We start from the raw sequence: 13103 nt of genomic DNA on the forward strand, positions 1-13103 counted from the left end.
GTCCTCCACCCGCTGCTCTTCTTCTGAAAGGCCGAGGTGAGAACAAAGACGGCCTGAGGGAGCCCTGAAGTCCCTGTGGCCACCAGGACCCACGGGGCCAGTGCAGGCTTGGGGCGGGAGGGAGGGGCAGGGGGAAGATGTTTATTAGATGGTCCTTACGCCCCTCACCAGTGAGCAGGAGGGCAGCTCAGAGATGCAGGGGGGAAGGCACAAAGCCTGGTCTCAAGGGCTCATGGGTCCCCCAGTGCCGGCTCTGCCGTGGGCCACACGATGAGAAGTGACAGTGACACTGTTTTTAGAAATAAGGCTCAGTGGGGTGCCTGGGGGGCTCAGTGAAAAGTCTGACTTCAGCTCAGGTCATGATCTCAGTTTGTGGGTTCGAGCCCCGCGTCGGGCTCTGTGCTGACAGCTCAGAGCCTGGAGCCTGCTTCGGGTTCTGTGTCTCCCTCTCTCTCTGCCCCTTCCCTGCTCATGCTCTGTCTCTCTCAGAAATAAACATGAAAAGAAAATAAAAGAAAAAAATCTCCTGAGTTTAGAAATGAGGCTCAGAGAGAACGAGTCACTTCCCAGAGGCACTCGGCCCTGCGCACAGTCCCCAGCACCGAGCCAAGGGCCCGCCCGTAGGAGGAGAGGGCCTCGTGGAGCTCATGTGCGTAGCCACAGGCAGGTCATAGCCCGGGGGGAGGGCAGCGGTGGCCCAGGCACCAGGGGCCCTGCTGGAACTGCAGTCAGCATGGCAGTGCAGGCAGTGGGACCCTGGTCCTGGCCTCCACCTGCCGGATGTCACAGGAAGGTGGGTCCCCCTGGGTCCCCCCGCTGTCCCCCCGCACATGGATTCTTCCTGAAATGAAAAGGCACCACTTGGCCGCAGGGATGCTGACAGCTGGTGCTCTGCCAACACGTCGTGAAGAGATTTACAAACGTACCCTGTCTGCTGTGTCCACCGCCCGGGTCACAGAGAGGCAGGGCGCCCAGGTCGCAGCCCGCCACCTGCGGGGCCCACGGGCTGTCAGAGACAAGACACGTGGCCCCAGTAATAAAAGAAAGCACAGGGTCAGAGCCCAAGGACCTGGGACTCTGGGTCAGCATCCTTTCCACAGGAACCCCTTCCGGATTTCAGCGTAAATGAACCGGAAGCGTGGTAATTTTACTTATAGTTTAGTAATTAACCAGGAAGGAGACCCTCAGCTGGTCAAATCCACAGCAGCCACGAGGAGGCCACCAGGGCCCTGGGCAGCGCCGGCGGGCAGCACGCTGAGGGGCCCAGGTTGGGGACGGGCTGTGTGGGGACAGGTCCAGTGTGGGGACAGTCCGTTCACACCCAGAGCTGGGTGGGCTGACCAGATGGAGGGGAGGGGGCTGGAGGACGCTGGGCTGTTCAGAGGCCCTCTGGAAAAGGCCAGAAGGACAGGCCAGGTAGGGTGTGAGACGCCCCCCCCCCCTCCAGGGGCCCGGAGCCGGCCTGGAGGAGCCGAGATGGGTTAGGACGTCTGTGCCAAGCAAGGCTCAGGGCTGGACGGGATGGAGGCGGGGTTCAACCAGCTCAGGACCGGATTCAGACCCGTGGCCCTTCCCACACTGGCCGGCACCCTCCTACCCCTGCTTCACACGGGCCAACGGGCCTGGAGTCAGGACGGAGACAGGGTGGCCGAGAGGGGAAAGCGGGCAGAGGACTCGGGTCCGGAAGGTGCCTCGACTTGGACATGGTCGCAGGGCCTCCTCCAGGGGCCTGAGGGTCCTTCCCGAGCACGGGCCGGTCATGAGCAGGACGAATGTCCCTGTTTAGCACGCAGCGGGGCCGACCCCAGACTCCGAGAGGGATGGCTCCTCCAAAGCGCCCCTGCAGGGAGCACCTCCCGCCCAGACCCCCTTCCCCGCAGCTCCGCTCAGCGGTGCACGAGTGTCTTCCTGCTTCCTTCCCAGTCGGAGGAAACTGCCAGACAGGAAGTCACCACCTCCGGTTCCGTCTCAGCCCCGCCCTCACCTCCACCCACAGAGAAGCCACTCCTGAGCCCAGGGCTCCTGGGACAGGGCAGACAGAGGAGCCAACAGCTCTCCAGGCCCGAGGGGACCAGGCCACACGCCCTGCCCCAACGCCCCATGCTGCCCCCTGGGAGCCCAGACCCATGGCCAGGACACCCTGCAATCCTTTCTTGCTGCAGTTCGAAGGATTTTTTGAAAACCTGGCCAGTTGAGAGAAGAATACAAGGTTCCAGAATAGGAGGGGGCTCTTCTGGCTGCTCGGCCCTGCTGACTATGTGAGCCTGGGCTGCGTCTCAGCCCTTCTGAGACCCCGCTTCCTTATCCAGAGGGAGAGGACCAGATGAGGGGACAGAAGAGAAGGACACCTTGAGAACGCTTGCTAAGAACCACCTCTGAATGTCCAGCCCCCAGAGAGAGGGATGCTGCGGAGTCTTCCAGAAAGATAATCGATGGGCACAGGGTTCTCAGCAAAGGGGGTCCTATAGAGTAAGATCACAAAACAAAAAGGGGCGCCTGTGGGGCTCAGCCGGTTAAGCATCCGACTTCAGCTCAGGTCATGATCTCATGTTTGTGGGTTCGAGCCCCGTGTCGGGCTCTGTGCTGACAGTTCAGAGCCTGGAGCCTGCTTCGGATTCTGTGTCTCCCTCGCTCTCTGCCCCTCCTTCACTCGAGTTCTGTTTCTCTCAAAAAAACATTAAAAAAAATTTTAAAAACAAAACTCACGGGTCGTACCAATGTCTCAGTTCAAAGGGTAGCGTCTGTGCAGAAACTGAGGGGGTCTGAGCCGTGTGGCCTCGTGTTTTAAAACCACAGGTCATCCCTCCGCCTGGGGACGGCACCCCTGAGACATCTCTAATTTTGTCCCCTGAACCTTAGTGCCCTCGTCCGGGAAACAGAGTTGGAGCAAATGCACCCCACCGAGTCCGGGCTCCGGGAGATCCCTCGTGGGGGTCGCCCAGAAGCCATGGCCCACCCGGCCCTCTGCACACAGCGCCCGAGGGCTTGGACGCACAGACTGGCCTGGAGCAAGTTCAGGTAGATGCAGCGGAGACAGCACTGGCCACCCTCGAGCTGGCCGAGCTCACAAAGAACTGGCCAGAGGCTGCCATGATGACCGCCACTCCCCAAAAGGAGCAGGGAGCGAATCTGGGGGGCAGGGGGCAGACAGGAATGCCCCGAATTCCAGCATCTTCCCCGAGAAGAGCCCCAGCTGCCCGCAGACCTGTGTCCAGGGGCCTCCCTCCTCGAGGGGGAAGGGGCTCCGGGCACGCTGGACGCTGTCCCCTAAAACAGCCCTCCCCTCACGACCCCCACGCAGAGGCGAAGGCGGAAGGCCACGTCCCATGCCTCCCAAGCCAGGGCAGCAACCGACAAAACCTTTCCTCCCCGTTTCAAAGGGACTCAGGCCGGGGGCGGAGAGAAGGCGCAGCCGCATCTCGGAGGGAAGCCTGGTTCCACCTGCTTGGCTCAACGAGCCATCCGAGCCGGCAGCGTTCTGACTCTGAACAAAGGAAAGTATCTCTGCAGCCAGCCCGGGCCGGGCCTGCAAACCAGCGTTCCCGTTTCCAGAACGGCCCGCACGGGCGCCCTGCCCGCCCGCGTGCTCTCCGTGCCCGCGGCTCGGACGTGCCGGGACCGCTCCATTCTGCCCTGAGTCCCTCCTGGCAGGCGAGGCATCTGGCCCCCGGCGAGCTGCCCGCAAGGCACCAGCAGCGCACAGACTGAGCAACACCGGCCCCGCGGTCGGCTGTTTCCCCGGCTGTTTCCCCGGCGGCCGCCCCGGGTCGCCTGCCTGCCTGCCCTCCGGGCCTAGCGCTTCGGGAAAACTAAAGGACAGACGCCTGTGAGTCCCAAGCGATAGGAACGGTCCACAAGCCAAGTTCCTCAAGGCGATGCGGTACCTAGACGGGTGGGCTGGGCTCCGGGAAGCCCCGAGCAGGAGGCACGCCGGCCGGGGCCACACACCGCGGGGACACGGGGGACGCGGCCACGCAAATTCAGAGGTTGGACCCCCCTTTCTGTTTTGTTCTGTTTTCTCTTCGAGAAGGAGAGAGGATGAGGCAGGGAGAGGGGGGGGGGGGGCGGAAGGGAGCATCCCAAGCAGGCTCCACGCTCCGGGCGGAGTTGATGCAGAGCACGATCCTACGTTCCTGGGATCGCGACCTGAGCTGAAATCAAGAGTGAGACACTCAACTGACCGAGCCCAGGTGCCCCACAGGCTCGGTCCTTTGCCCCAGACGATCCTACTGGGGGGATTTCCCTAGAAGACAAGCCACAAGAACGGATACACGCACACGCGTGAACACGCACACATTCGACAAGATACCCTATTATTTTAATGGGAAGAAACCAGAAACAACTTAACTGCCTGAGAATGGGGGCGGGGGACAGTGGGGTCCCAGCCGCTCCACGGGACTTTGTGCCACCGCTGATCAGAGGTGGCAAGACAGGAAGGATGTGCAGCCCACTGACACCCGGCCACAGTGGTTAAGGACAGAACCGTCCCCGGGGGACGCCCCCACCCAGAGCGTGGCCCCACCCCTGGCTGCGTCTGGCCCTGCCCAGGGCCTGATTTCCACTACTGAGGGGCGAGCGATGTCTAAGCCCTTTGTTGGGCCACGTTTTATTCTTTGGAAGACTCCGGCCCGACTCCCAAAAGAGCCACCGGGGGCATGCTCCAGGCTGTGCGCGGTGACACACGCGTCCTGGGCCGCCCCGAGGACGGAGACCACGCACGTACCTTCTGGTCGAAGCTCTCTGGCGTCAGGTAGAAGTTGTGCAGGGGGACAAAGTAGTCTTCCAGGAGCCCCATGAGCAGGACGAGGTACACGCCGTCTGCAAACTGCAGAGAAACCCTCGGTGAGGTTTCTGGGCCGCACAAGGGATTCGTGAATGTTCCACATCCGTTCAGCAGGAGGAAAACGTCTCTAGGTAAGAAACGCATCCCTCGCGTGGGCCAGAACCTGCGATCAGGGACGGATGTGGCCGTGCAGGTGCATCCACGCGGGCAGGGCCACACAGCCCAGCCGCTGGGACGGCCCACGGCGTGGGGCGGGCTGCCCTGTTCTGCTCGTTTCCCTTGGCAGCTGAAGGAGCGCCTTCTAGAGGGGCTCAGCCGTGGCACCACGAGGACACGGGGGCCAGTGAGCCTCTGCGTGTCCACCGAGATGAACACCTCGCTGGGCCCCGAACGCCGGGCGGTGCTGGGTCGGGGAGAGCCCCGCGGCTGCAGCCCTCACTCAAGACCCCCAGCCACCAGCAGGCACCTCCCCCACAGCAGGGGGCCAGGCGGCTACAGCCCTCCCCCACCCGCAGTAAGCCAGGGAGCCGCTATTTGGGTTTTCTGTTTTTTCATATGTTCTTTTTAAAATTTCTTTCTGAGAGACAGACAGTGCGAACAGGAGAGGGGTAGAGAAGAGGGACACACAGAATCGGAAGCAGGCTCCAGGCTCTGAGCTGTCGGCACAGAGCCGGACACGGGGCTCGAACCCACACACTGGGAGATCATGACCTGAGCTGAAGCTGGACACTTAACCGACTGAGCCCCCCAGGCGTCCCCCCCCCCCGCTATTCATTTTAAAGAGGAAGAAATGGAGACCAGTGAGGTCAGCGCCGCTTGTCCGAGGGGACAAGAGACTGGAGGTGCAGGAAGACCCCAGGGGAGCAGGTGTGGGGGGTGGAGACCTGCGGGGTGCCCTGCGGGCCAGCCCGTGTGAGGACCCGGCCGCGAGGTCTGAGACCGTGTCGTCCAATACGAAGGCCACTGCGCCTCCTGAAACGAGACATGTCTTTGTTTGAATGCTGCTGACTTATTCTTGTTTTACAGTGGCGCAGTAAACGTAACGTGACACAGGCCGCTGTAACCACTGTTCGGCGTGCGGGTAGCAGCAGTTAAGCCCGAGCACCACCGTCTGTTCCAGAACTCACGTCATCTTGTAAAACTAAAATCCCTAAATTTTAATTTTGTTAAGTTTATTTAGTTATCTTGAGAGAGAGAGAGAGAGAGACAGCACGAGTGGGGGAGGGGCGGGAAGGGAGGGAGAGACCGGGAATCCCAAGCAGGCTCCGAGCTGTCAGCACAGGGCCCCACACGGGGCTCGATCCCACAAAACGGTGAGATCGTGACCTGAGCCGAAATCAAGGGTGGGCCACAAACCGGCTGAGCCACTCAGGCGCTCCTATGCTGACTTTATTTTTAATTGTGATAAAACATATATAAAATTTACCATACTAGCCATTTTTTAGTTTTCTTCTTCATGTTTCTTTATTTATTTTGAGAGAGAGAGAGAGCAGGGGAGGGGCAGAGAGACAGAGGAGAGAGAATTCCCAGCAGGCTCTGAGCTGGCAGCGCAGAGCCCGACGTGGGGCTCCCTCCCACGAACCGCGAGATCATGACCTGAACCGAAACTGAGTCTGACGTGCAACTGACTGAGCCCCCACCCAGGCGCCCCAAACGTATTAGCCCTTTTTGAGTGTACAGTCTTGCTAAGTACGTTCACACTATGATGTGACTCTCACATTTTAAAAAATGCTTACATTTCATTTTGTTGAAAATACAAAATTTGGTGCCTCAGTCACACCAGCGGCGTTTCAGGGGCTCAACAGCCCATGTGGCCCGGGGCGCCTGGGCCTGACGGGTTCTAACAGAACCCCCATCACGGAAGGAGGCCACATCGGACAGCCTGGCCTGCTGGTCCGGAGACTGCCGTGCAGGGTGACGGGGCAGCCCTGAGTGGGCACCCGGTGGGAGACGAGCACCCCGCAGTGGGAGACAAGCAGGGGGAGGGCTTCTGACTTAAAAACAACAAGGGCGCCTGGGGGCTCAGTTGGTTAAGCTTCCAACTTTGGCTCAGGTCATGATCTTGCAGTTCGTGGGTTCGAGCCCTGTGTCGGGCTCTGTGCTGACAGCTTGGAGCCTGGAGCCTGCTTCAGATTCTGTGTTTCCGTCACTCTCTCTCCTCTCTCTCTCCAAAATAAGTAAGCATTAAGAAAAAAAAAAAAGGTATGCAGCAAAACAAGAAGATGGCATAGAACTTGAACAAGAATTAGAAAGGAATTGTGAAGGGGCGCCTGGGTGGCTCAGTCAGTTAAGCGTCCGGCTTCGGCTCAGGTCATGATCTCACAGTTCGTGGGTTGGAGCCCTGCATCGGGCTCTGTGCTGACAGCTCGGAGCCTGGAGCTGCTTCGGATTCCGTGTCTCCTTCCCTCTCTGTCCCTCCTCTGCTCATGCTCATGCTCTGTCTCTCACAAAAATAAAATTAAAATTGAAAAAACAAACAGCTTCTGGGGTGCCTGGGGAGTTCAGTCAGTTAAACATTTGACTTCAGCTCAGGTCCTGATCTCACAGTTTGAGTTCAAGCCCCGCATTGGGGCTTGGATTCTCTCTCTTTCTGCTCCTCCCCTGCTTGCTTTCTCTCTGTCTCAAAAATAAATAAAACATTTTTTAAATATATCTGGATTCTATTGCAACAAAAGAAAAAAGTTCCCTGCATTTCTGTGGCAGTGGTTAAAAATATTTTTAAGAAACTAAGTTAAGGGGCGCCTGGGTGGTTCAGTCATTTAAGCGTCCGGCTTCGGCTCAGGTCATGATCTCATGGTTCGTGGGTTCAAGCCCCCTGTCGGGCTCTGTGCTGACAGCTCGGAGCCTGGAGCTGCTTCGGATTCTGTATCTCCCTCCCTCTCTCTCTCTGCTCCTCCCCTGCTCATGCTCTGTCTCTCTCTCTCAAAAATAAACATTAAAAGAAAACTACGTTAAGCATAGTGATTAAAAACTAAAAGATTCTGAGTAAACACAGATTAATGTGAACTGAAGCAAGGGTCTCGGTCTGGGGGTCCGGCCATCAGGGAAGTGACAGCCGGGACTGGCTGGTGGGGCCCACGATGTTCAGGTGGGCAAAGCTCCCCGGGCCCTCCAAGCGGCCCTGCCTTGGCTCCAAGGACCGCACTCCCAGGCGTGCGTGCCGGCGGAGTGCAGAGAGCTTCCCGGTGCAGCCTCAGAACGGGAGAGAAGGCCGTGTCCGGTGGCGCCGTGTGCAGACAGACAGACAGGGCAACGGGAAAAGGATTAGGCAGAATCACACACACCGGCTTGAACAAAAAGATGCCGACAAAAATCAAAGTAACAAAAACCACAGCACGAGAGAGCCGACCAGCATCATCTGCTTCTGTGTAAAAAACCATCTATGCCTCTGAGCCGTCTAGAAGAATTCACATCAACTGTGAAGTGTGGCTGGTCAGGTGTGGAGAGGGTGAAGGGGGCAGACGGGGAGGGAGGGACATAGGATGACTGTCACTCTGCTGTTAGGACCCTTCGGAAACGCTGACACACCGAACGGCAAACACTCGGAGGCGAATGCACAACATTGGTCAACGGCAACTACAGTGAATGTCTTTGCAAACAATGTGCAAATATATACGCTTATTAGAAACGGACCGTTCGTCTTTCCGAGGCAGCCCCGTGCCGTCCACGACTAGCCAGCCGTGCGGAGGAAAGGTCCGGAACGAATCCTTCAGCACCGTTATCTCTGCGTGTCGGGATTAGGAATGATTTTTATTTGTTTTGCTTATCTGCATTTCCAGACATCCTACAATGAGCCTGAATTACTTTTTTAATTAGAAAAGCAAATGAGGAAAGGTAAAGAAGAGGCGGGAAGGGAGGCAATCGCCCAGGGGTTTAGGAGGATCAGCCGTGGGCTGGAGGAATCTGCACCAAGAGCTCCAAATTCGAGCACCCAGCTAATCCTGGGAAAATTATATTTTGTCTTTAATGCCTGCTGAGTCCTTGAAACGCGTTTCCACTGTGCGCTTGGCTCCGAGCGGGTGGGGGAGTGTGCTGTGCGTACTTCCTGCCAGGGCAGTATTTTGTGCACACTCACCGGGCACGTTCGGTGAGCACTTGCCCGATAAGGATGATGATGGAGAACAGAAGGGGGGGGGGGCGGAACGTTCTAGACTAAAAAGGCTGCACGTGCAAATGCCCTTCAGCGGGGGTGGCGCGGCGGCGACTCAGAGGCCGCTAGGGGTTGAGTTGTGTCCCCCGAACGCCGCGTCGGGTGTCCTAACCCGCAGAACCTGTGAACGTGCCCTTATTTGGAAACAGCAGCTACTAAAGTGAGTTAAAGATGAGGTCACCAGGATGGGTCCTAATCCAACACCCCCCACATCCTTACTAAAAGGGGAAATCTGGACACAGACACACAGACACAGACCGGGGGGGGGGGGGGGGGAGGTCACGTGACCATGAAGGCAGAGATCTGGGGGCAGGGATCCAAAACCCGACGGAGGCCAAGAACGGGCAGCAGCCCCCGCCCGCAGCCCCTCTCCCAGCCTCAGGAGGAAGCAGCCCTCGCGGCCTCCAGGACCGAGGACGTGAGTGTCCGCGGTGGACCACTGAGTCTGGGGCTGTCTGTCCCAGCAGCCCCGGGAAATCAGGACAGAGGCCCCGGGAGAAGGCAGCGCTGTGGGGGCCGGCACTTCCGGCCCTGGGGCGGGCACCCTCAAAGGCGAACCAGATGGCGCCCGCCTTGCTCACGCGGCCCGCCCGGGGTCAGAAGCCTGGCCGCACACGGGGACAGACACTTCGGCCCGAACACTGCTCACCTGGGTCTCCAGTTCTGTCACCTCCAGATTCAGCTTGTTCAAGTGCTTGTTCACAAACGTGATGAGAGACTGTGAAGGCAGAGAGAGAGTCAGGGACCGTGAGCGAGAGGGTTCCCTCCCATCCAACCGGACGGTGTGACACCGGCCATCACTGGCTTTGCGGGAAGCTTCCAGAATCTGTTTGCTACAATAAAAGGCTCATATTGAAAGTGATACGTTCAGAGAGCGACCCTCGGTTTCAATGGAATAAAGCCTAAATCTGTCCCAGCTGGGGAAGAAAACACACACCTCTATCCACCAGCCCCGCCCCTCCCCCACACGTACGTCATTAAGGATCCTGGAGAAGAATCACCAGCGCCCTTCAGAAGGAGAAACTGTCAGGGGGAGATGCCTGCATTTCTAAATGTTTCCTAGACATAACCTTGAACGACCAAAGGCTGAAAGGGGTCACGCTCGTCAGTTTCAGGAAACTTTAGTGAGCCTGATCTCAGGGAAGCAGGGCCACCGGCTTCTCCTCTCTTAGCAAAGGTCTCTAACCTGTCACCTGTCACTCCTCTCAGCTGGCACACCCTACCTGGATGGGACTCAACGCCAGCCCCGCCCCACCCTCACCCTGGGCACGAGGCCAGCTCCCTATTCATGTGACCCAAATTGACGTGCCAGGCTCTATGCTTGGCTGCTGGGGACACAGAGATGGGACCCCACCTGGCACACCCGTGGCAGAATTCTCCATGTACCTGGTGGAGGCGACAGAGACATGGGGAGCTAGGGCACAGTGTGTGGAAGACGTGAAGGATGGCGGGGCACAGGAGCAGGCGTGGGGACCCAGGAGGATGTCGGAGGAGGAGGGAGCGTTGGAGTGGGCGGGGACGGTGGCGTGGCGGGGCAAATGGGGGATGGGAGTTGGGGGATGGGCAGAGCGGACACTCTGGGGTCTTCAGGCAGCCACTAGATGGGATGGGCAGAAGGGAAGAGGAGGGGGTGACTCTGGGGGGGTGGGAGGGCCTCCCTGCTTTCACTCTGGGGTACGGGCAGCCACTAACACGGCATCTCTGGGTGTGGGGCTGGGGAAGGGCCGGGCCGGAGGCGGGAAGCTGTCAGGCAGATAAAAGGATTTTGTCTTGTTCACCACAGGGATTCCCCGCCCCCCGAGCCCAAAATATGTCTTTTCAAAGAATGAATTGATGCCCCCCGAGCCCAAAATATGTCTTTTCAAAGAATGAATTGATACCCCATCTACTGAAAGTCGAACCTTATGCCACATCGCACTTACTACTATCTGGTATACTTCGTGTGAGGCCCTCGCTGGACATGATTGTATTTTACTCTCACAGAGCCCCGGAGAGGGGAGTCCTTCCTGCCTTGACCCTGACAGATGGGGAAACTGAGGCAGGGCTTATCCTCTGCCTCAGTCCCACATTTGGTAGATGGGGGGTTTGACCCTTCCTATGCATCCTCTGTCACGGTCCCTGGGGGCCAGCTGCGGCAGGGGTAGGGGTGCGGGGCACCGCTCTGAGGCCCCAGGGTACGCCCCTCATGACCCAAGGATGCTGAGAAGGCTCCGCCCCACAAGGACCGTCAGGATGGTGCTGCCAGCCTTTTGCAAAGTGCTTCTAAATCCTAGTAATCTCACTGTCCCAGGCTGGACCAGCATTTTCCAAAAGTGGGCTCCCTAGGAACTTAATTTAGTTTATTTAATAAAATAAATAGATAAACTGATCTCACTGCCGACAAACAAGTTTGGAAAATGCTTCCTACGGAGTCCCCTCTTGGAGAACTCCAATGCATGTCAGCATACTAAAGGCACTGAGAAGTCCTGCATTAAGAAACCTGTGCTGGGAAGTTGAGTTCCCAGGACAGAGAGCTGTCTCCCCCAGGGCAAGGGCAGAAACTGCTCCTTACATGTTACAGGAGGGCGGACGTGCATCCATCCTCCCCTCCCCGAGTGAGACGTCCGCAGGTGCTCAGATAACTCCACAGGCGGTGAGCTGAGTCCCGATTCCTTCGGGCGCGCCCACGTGGCAGGGGGATGGGTCAGGCGCACGCACAGCGCGGCTCAGCCGGCAAAGGCTGCCGGTTTACCCGGCCATGGTGAACACGGCTTCCTGGTAATGAGGCCGACACGCTTAGAAACACTTCCACCCTGAGAAAGAGCCCTGAGTCGAAGGAAAGGGGACCCCGGTGCTGGCTGTCGGCAGAAGGGGGCGGGGGGGCAGGAAGTCGCCCAGGGAGAGGGATGTTGAGTTAAAAGGTGCTAATTGAACATTGGGGTACATGTGCTCCTAGGCATCAGCATTTCTGTCTCTCTTGGGTAAATCCCCAGCAGTGCTATTGCTGGGTCATAAGGGAGTTCTATCGATAGTTTTCTGAGGAACCTCCACACTGTTTTCCAGAGTGGCTGCACCAGTTTACATTCCCACCAGCAGTGCAGGAGGGGGCCCGTCTCTCCACACCCTCGCCAGCATCTATAGTCTCTTGCTTTGTTCGTTTTAGCCGCTCTGACTGGCGTGAGGTGGTATCTCAGTGTGGTTTTGATTTGTGTTTCCCTGATGCTGAGTGACGCTGAGCATCGTTTCATGTGCCTGCAGGCCATCTGGATGTCCTCTTTGGAGAAGTGTCTGTTCATGTCTTCTGCCCATTTCTTCACTGGGTTATTAGCAGCAACGTCAACAATAGCCAAAACATGGAAGGAGCCTAAATGTCCATCCCCTGACGAACGGATCAAGAAGATGTGGTATATATTCACGATGGAGTACTACATGGCAATGAGAGGGAATGACATATGGCCCTTCGTAGGAAAGTGGATGGACCTTGAGGGTGTCATGCCGAGCGAAGTAAGCCAGGCAGAGAAGGACAGAAACCATATGTCTGCACTCATAGGTCTAGCAGGAAAACAGGAGAGACCTAATGGAGAACCAGGGGGAACGGAGGAGGGACAGAGAGTTGGGGAGAGAGAGGGATGCAGAACTTGAGAGACTATTGAATGCTGAGAATGAACTGAGGATTGGGGGGGAGGGGGGAGGGGGGAAAAGAGGTGGTGGTGATGGTGGAGGGCACTTGAGGGGAAGAGCGCTGGGTGTTGTATGGAAACCAATTTGACAATAAAATATTATGGAAAAAAAATAAAAAATAAAAATAAATAAAAGGCGCTAACTGTATGCCTGTAGTTACGTCGGCAAACATTTCGGGGATTGCGCGGGTCCCCACCTTCTTCCCGCGCGGACTTCACGCCGGGGAGCAGCCCCGCCCGAGCTCACCTTCTTGACGACGCTCAGCTTGTCCGGCGCGTGGTCGAACAGGGTGTCGAAGGCGTCCCGCTCTGTGGGGACAGGCGGAGAGGCGCGGGGCATCAGGGGCACCGCGGCGCGGCCGCTCTCGTCCCCGCCCCCCCCCGGGGACGTCCCCCCCCCCCCCCCCCCCCCGCCTCCCACCCGCCTGGAAGCCGCTTGGCTCCCAGCCAGAACCCAAGGGCAGGTGCAACGAGGAGCAAAGTCAGGGGGAAATGCTTTTAAGGGTCCCTC

The 13103-nt window shown here is 58.1% G+C and overlaps 1 protein-coding gene across 1 annotated transcript in view; it reads right to left on the reverse strand.

Annotated features, from left to right (window-relative positions):
- PARVB (parvin beta) overlaps nt 1-13103 on the reverse strand; it is a 90782-nt gene that overhangs the window by 3086 nt on the left and 74593 nt on the right. Inside the window, exons 9-12 of the mRNA XM_029954097.1 lie at nt 12840-12901; nt 9583-9651; nt 4634-4825; nt 927-990 (exon numbers count right to left, since the gene is read on the reverse strand). Of these exons, the coding sequence (XP_029809957.1) occupies nt 927-990; nt 4634-4825; nt 9583-9651; nt 12840-12901 (387 nt within the window). The remainder of the gene's footprint in view (nt 1-926; nt 991-4633; nt 4826-9582; nt 9652-12839; nt 12902-13103) is intronic.

The sequence above is a fragment of the Suricata suricatta genome, chromosome 10, assembly GCF_006229205.1.
Source record: "Suricata suricatta isolate VVHF042 chromosome 10, meerkat_22Aug2017_6uvM2_HiC, whole genome shotgun sequence".
Classification (NCBI taxonomy): Eukaryota; Metazoa; Chordata; class Mammalia; order Carnivora; family Herpestidae; genus Suricata; species Suricata suricatta.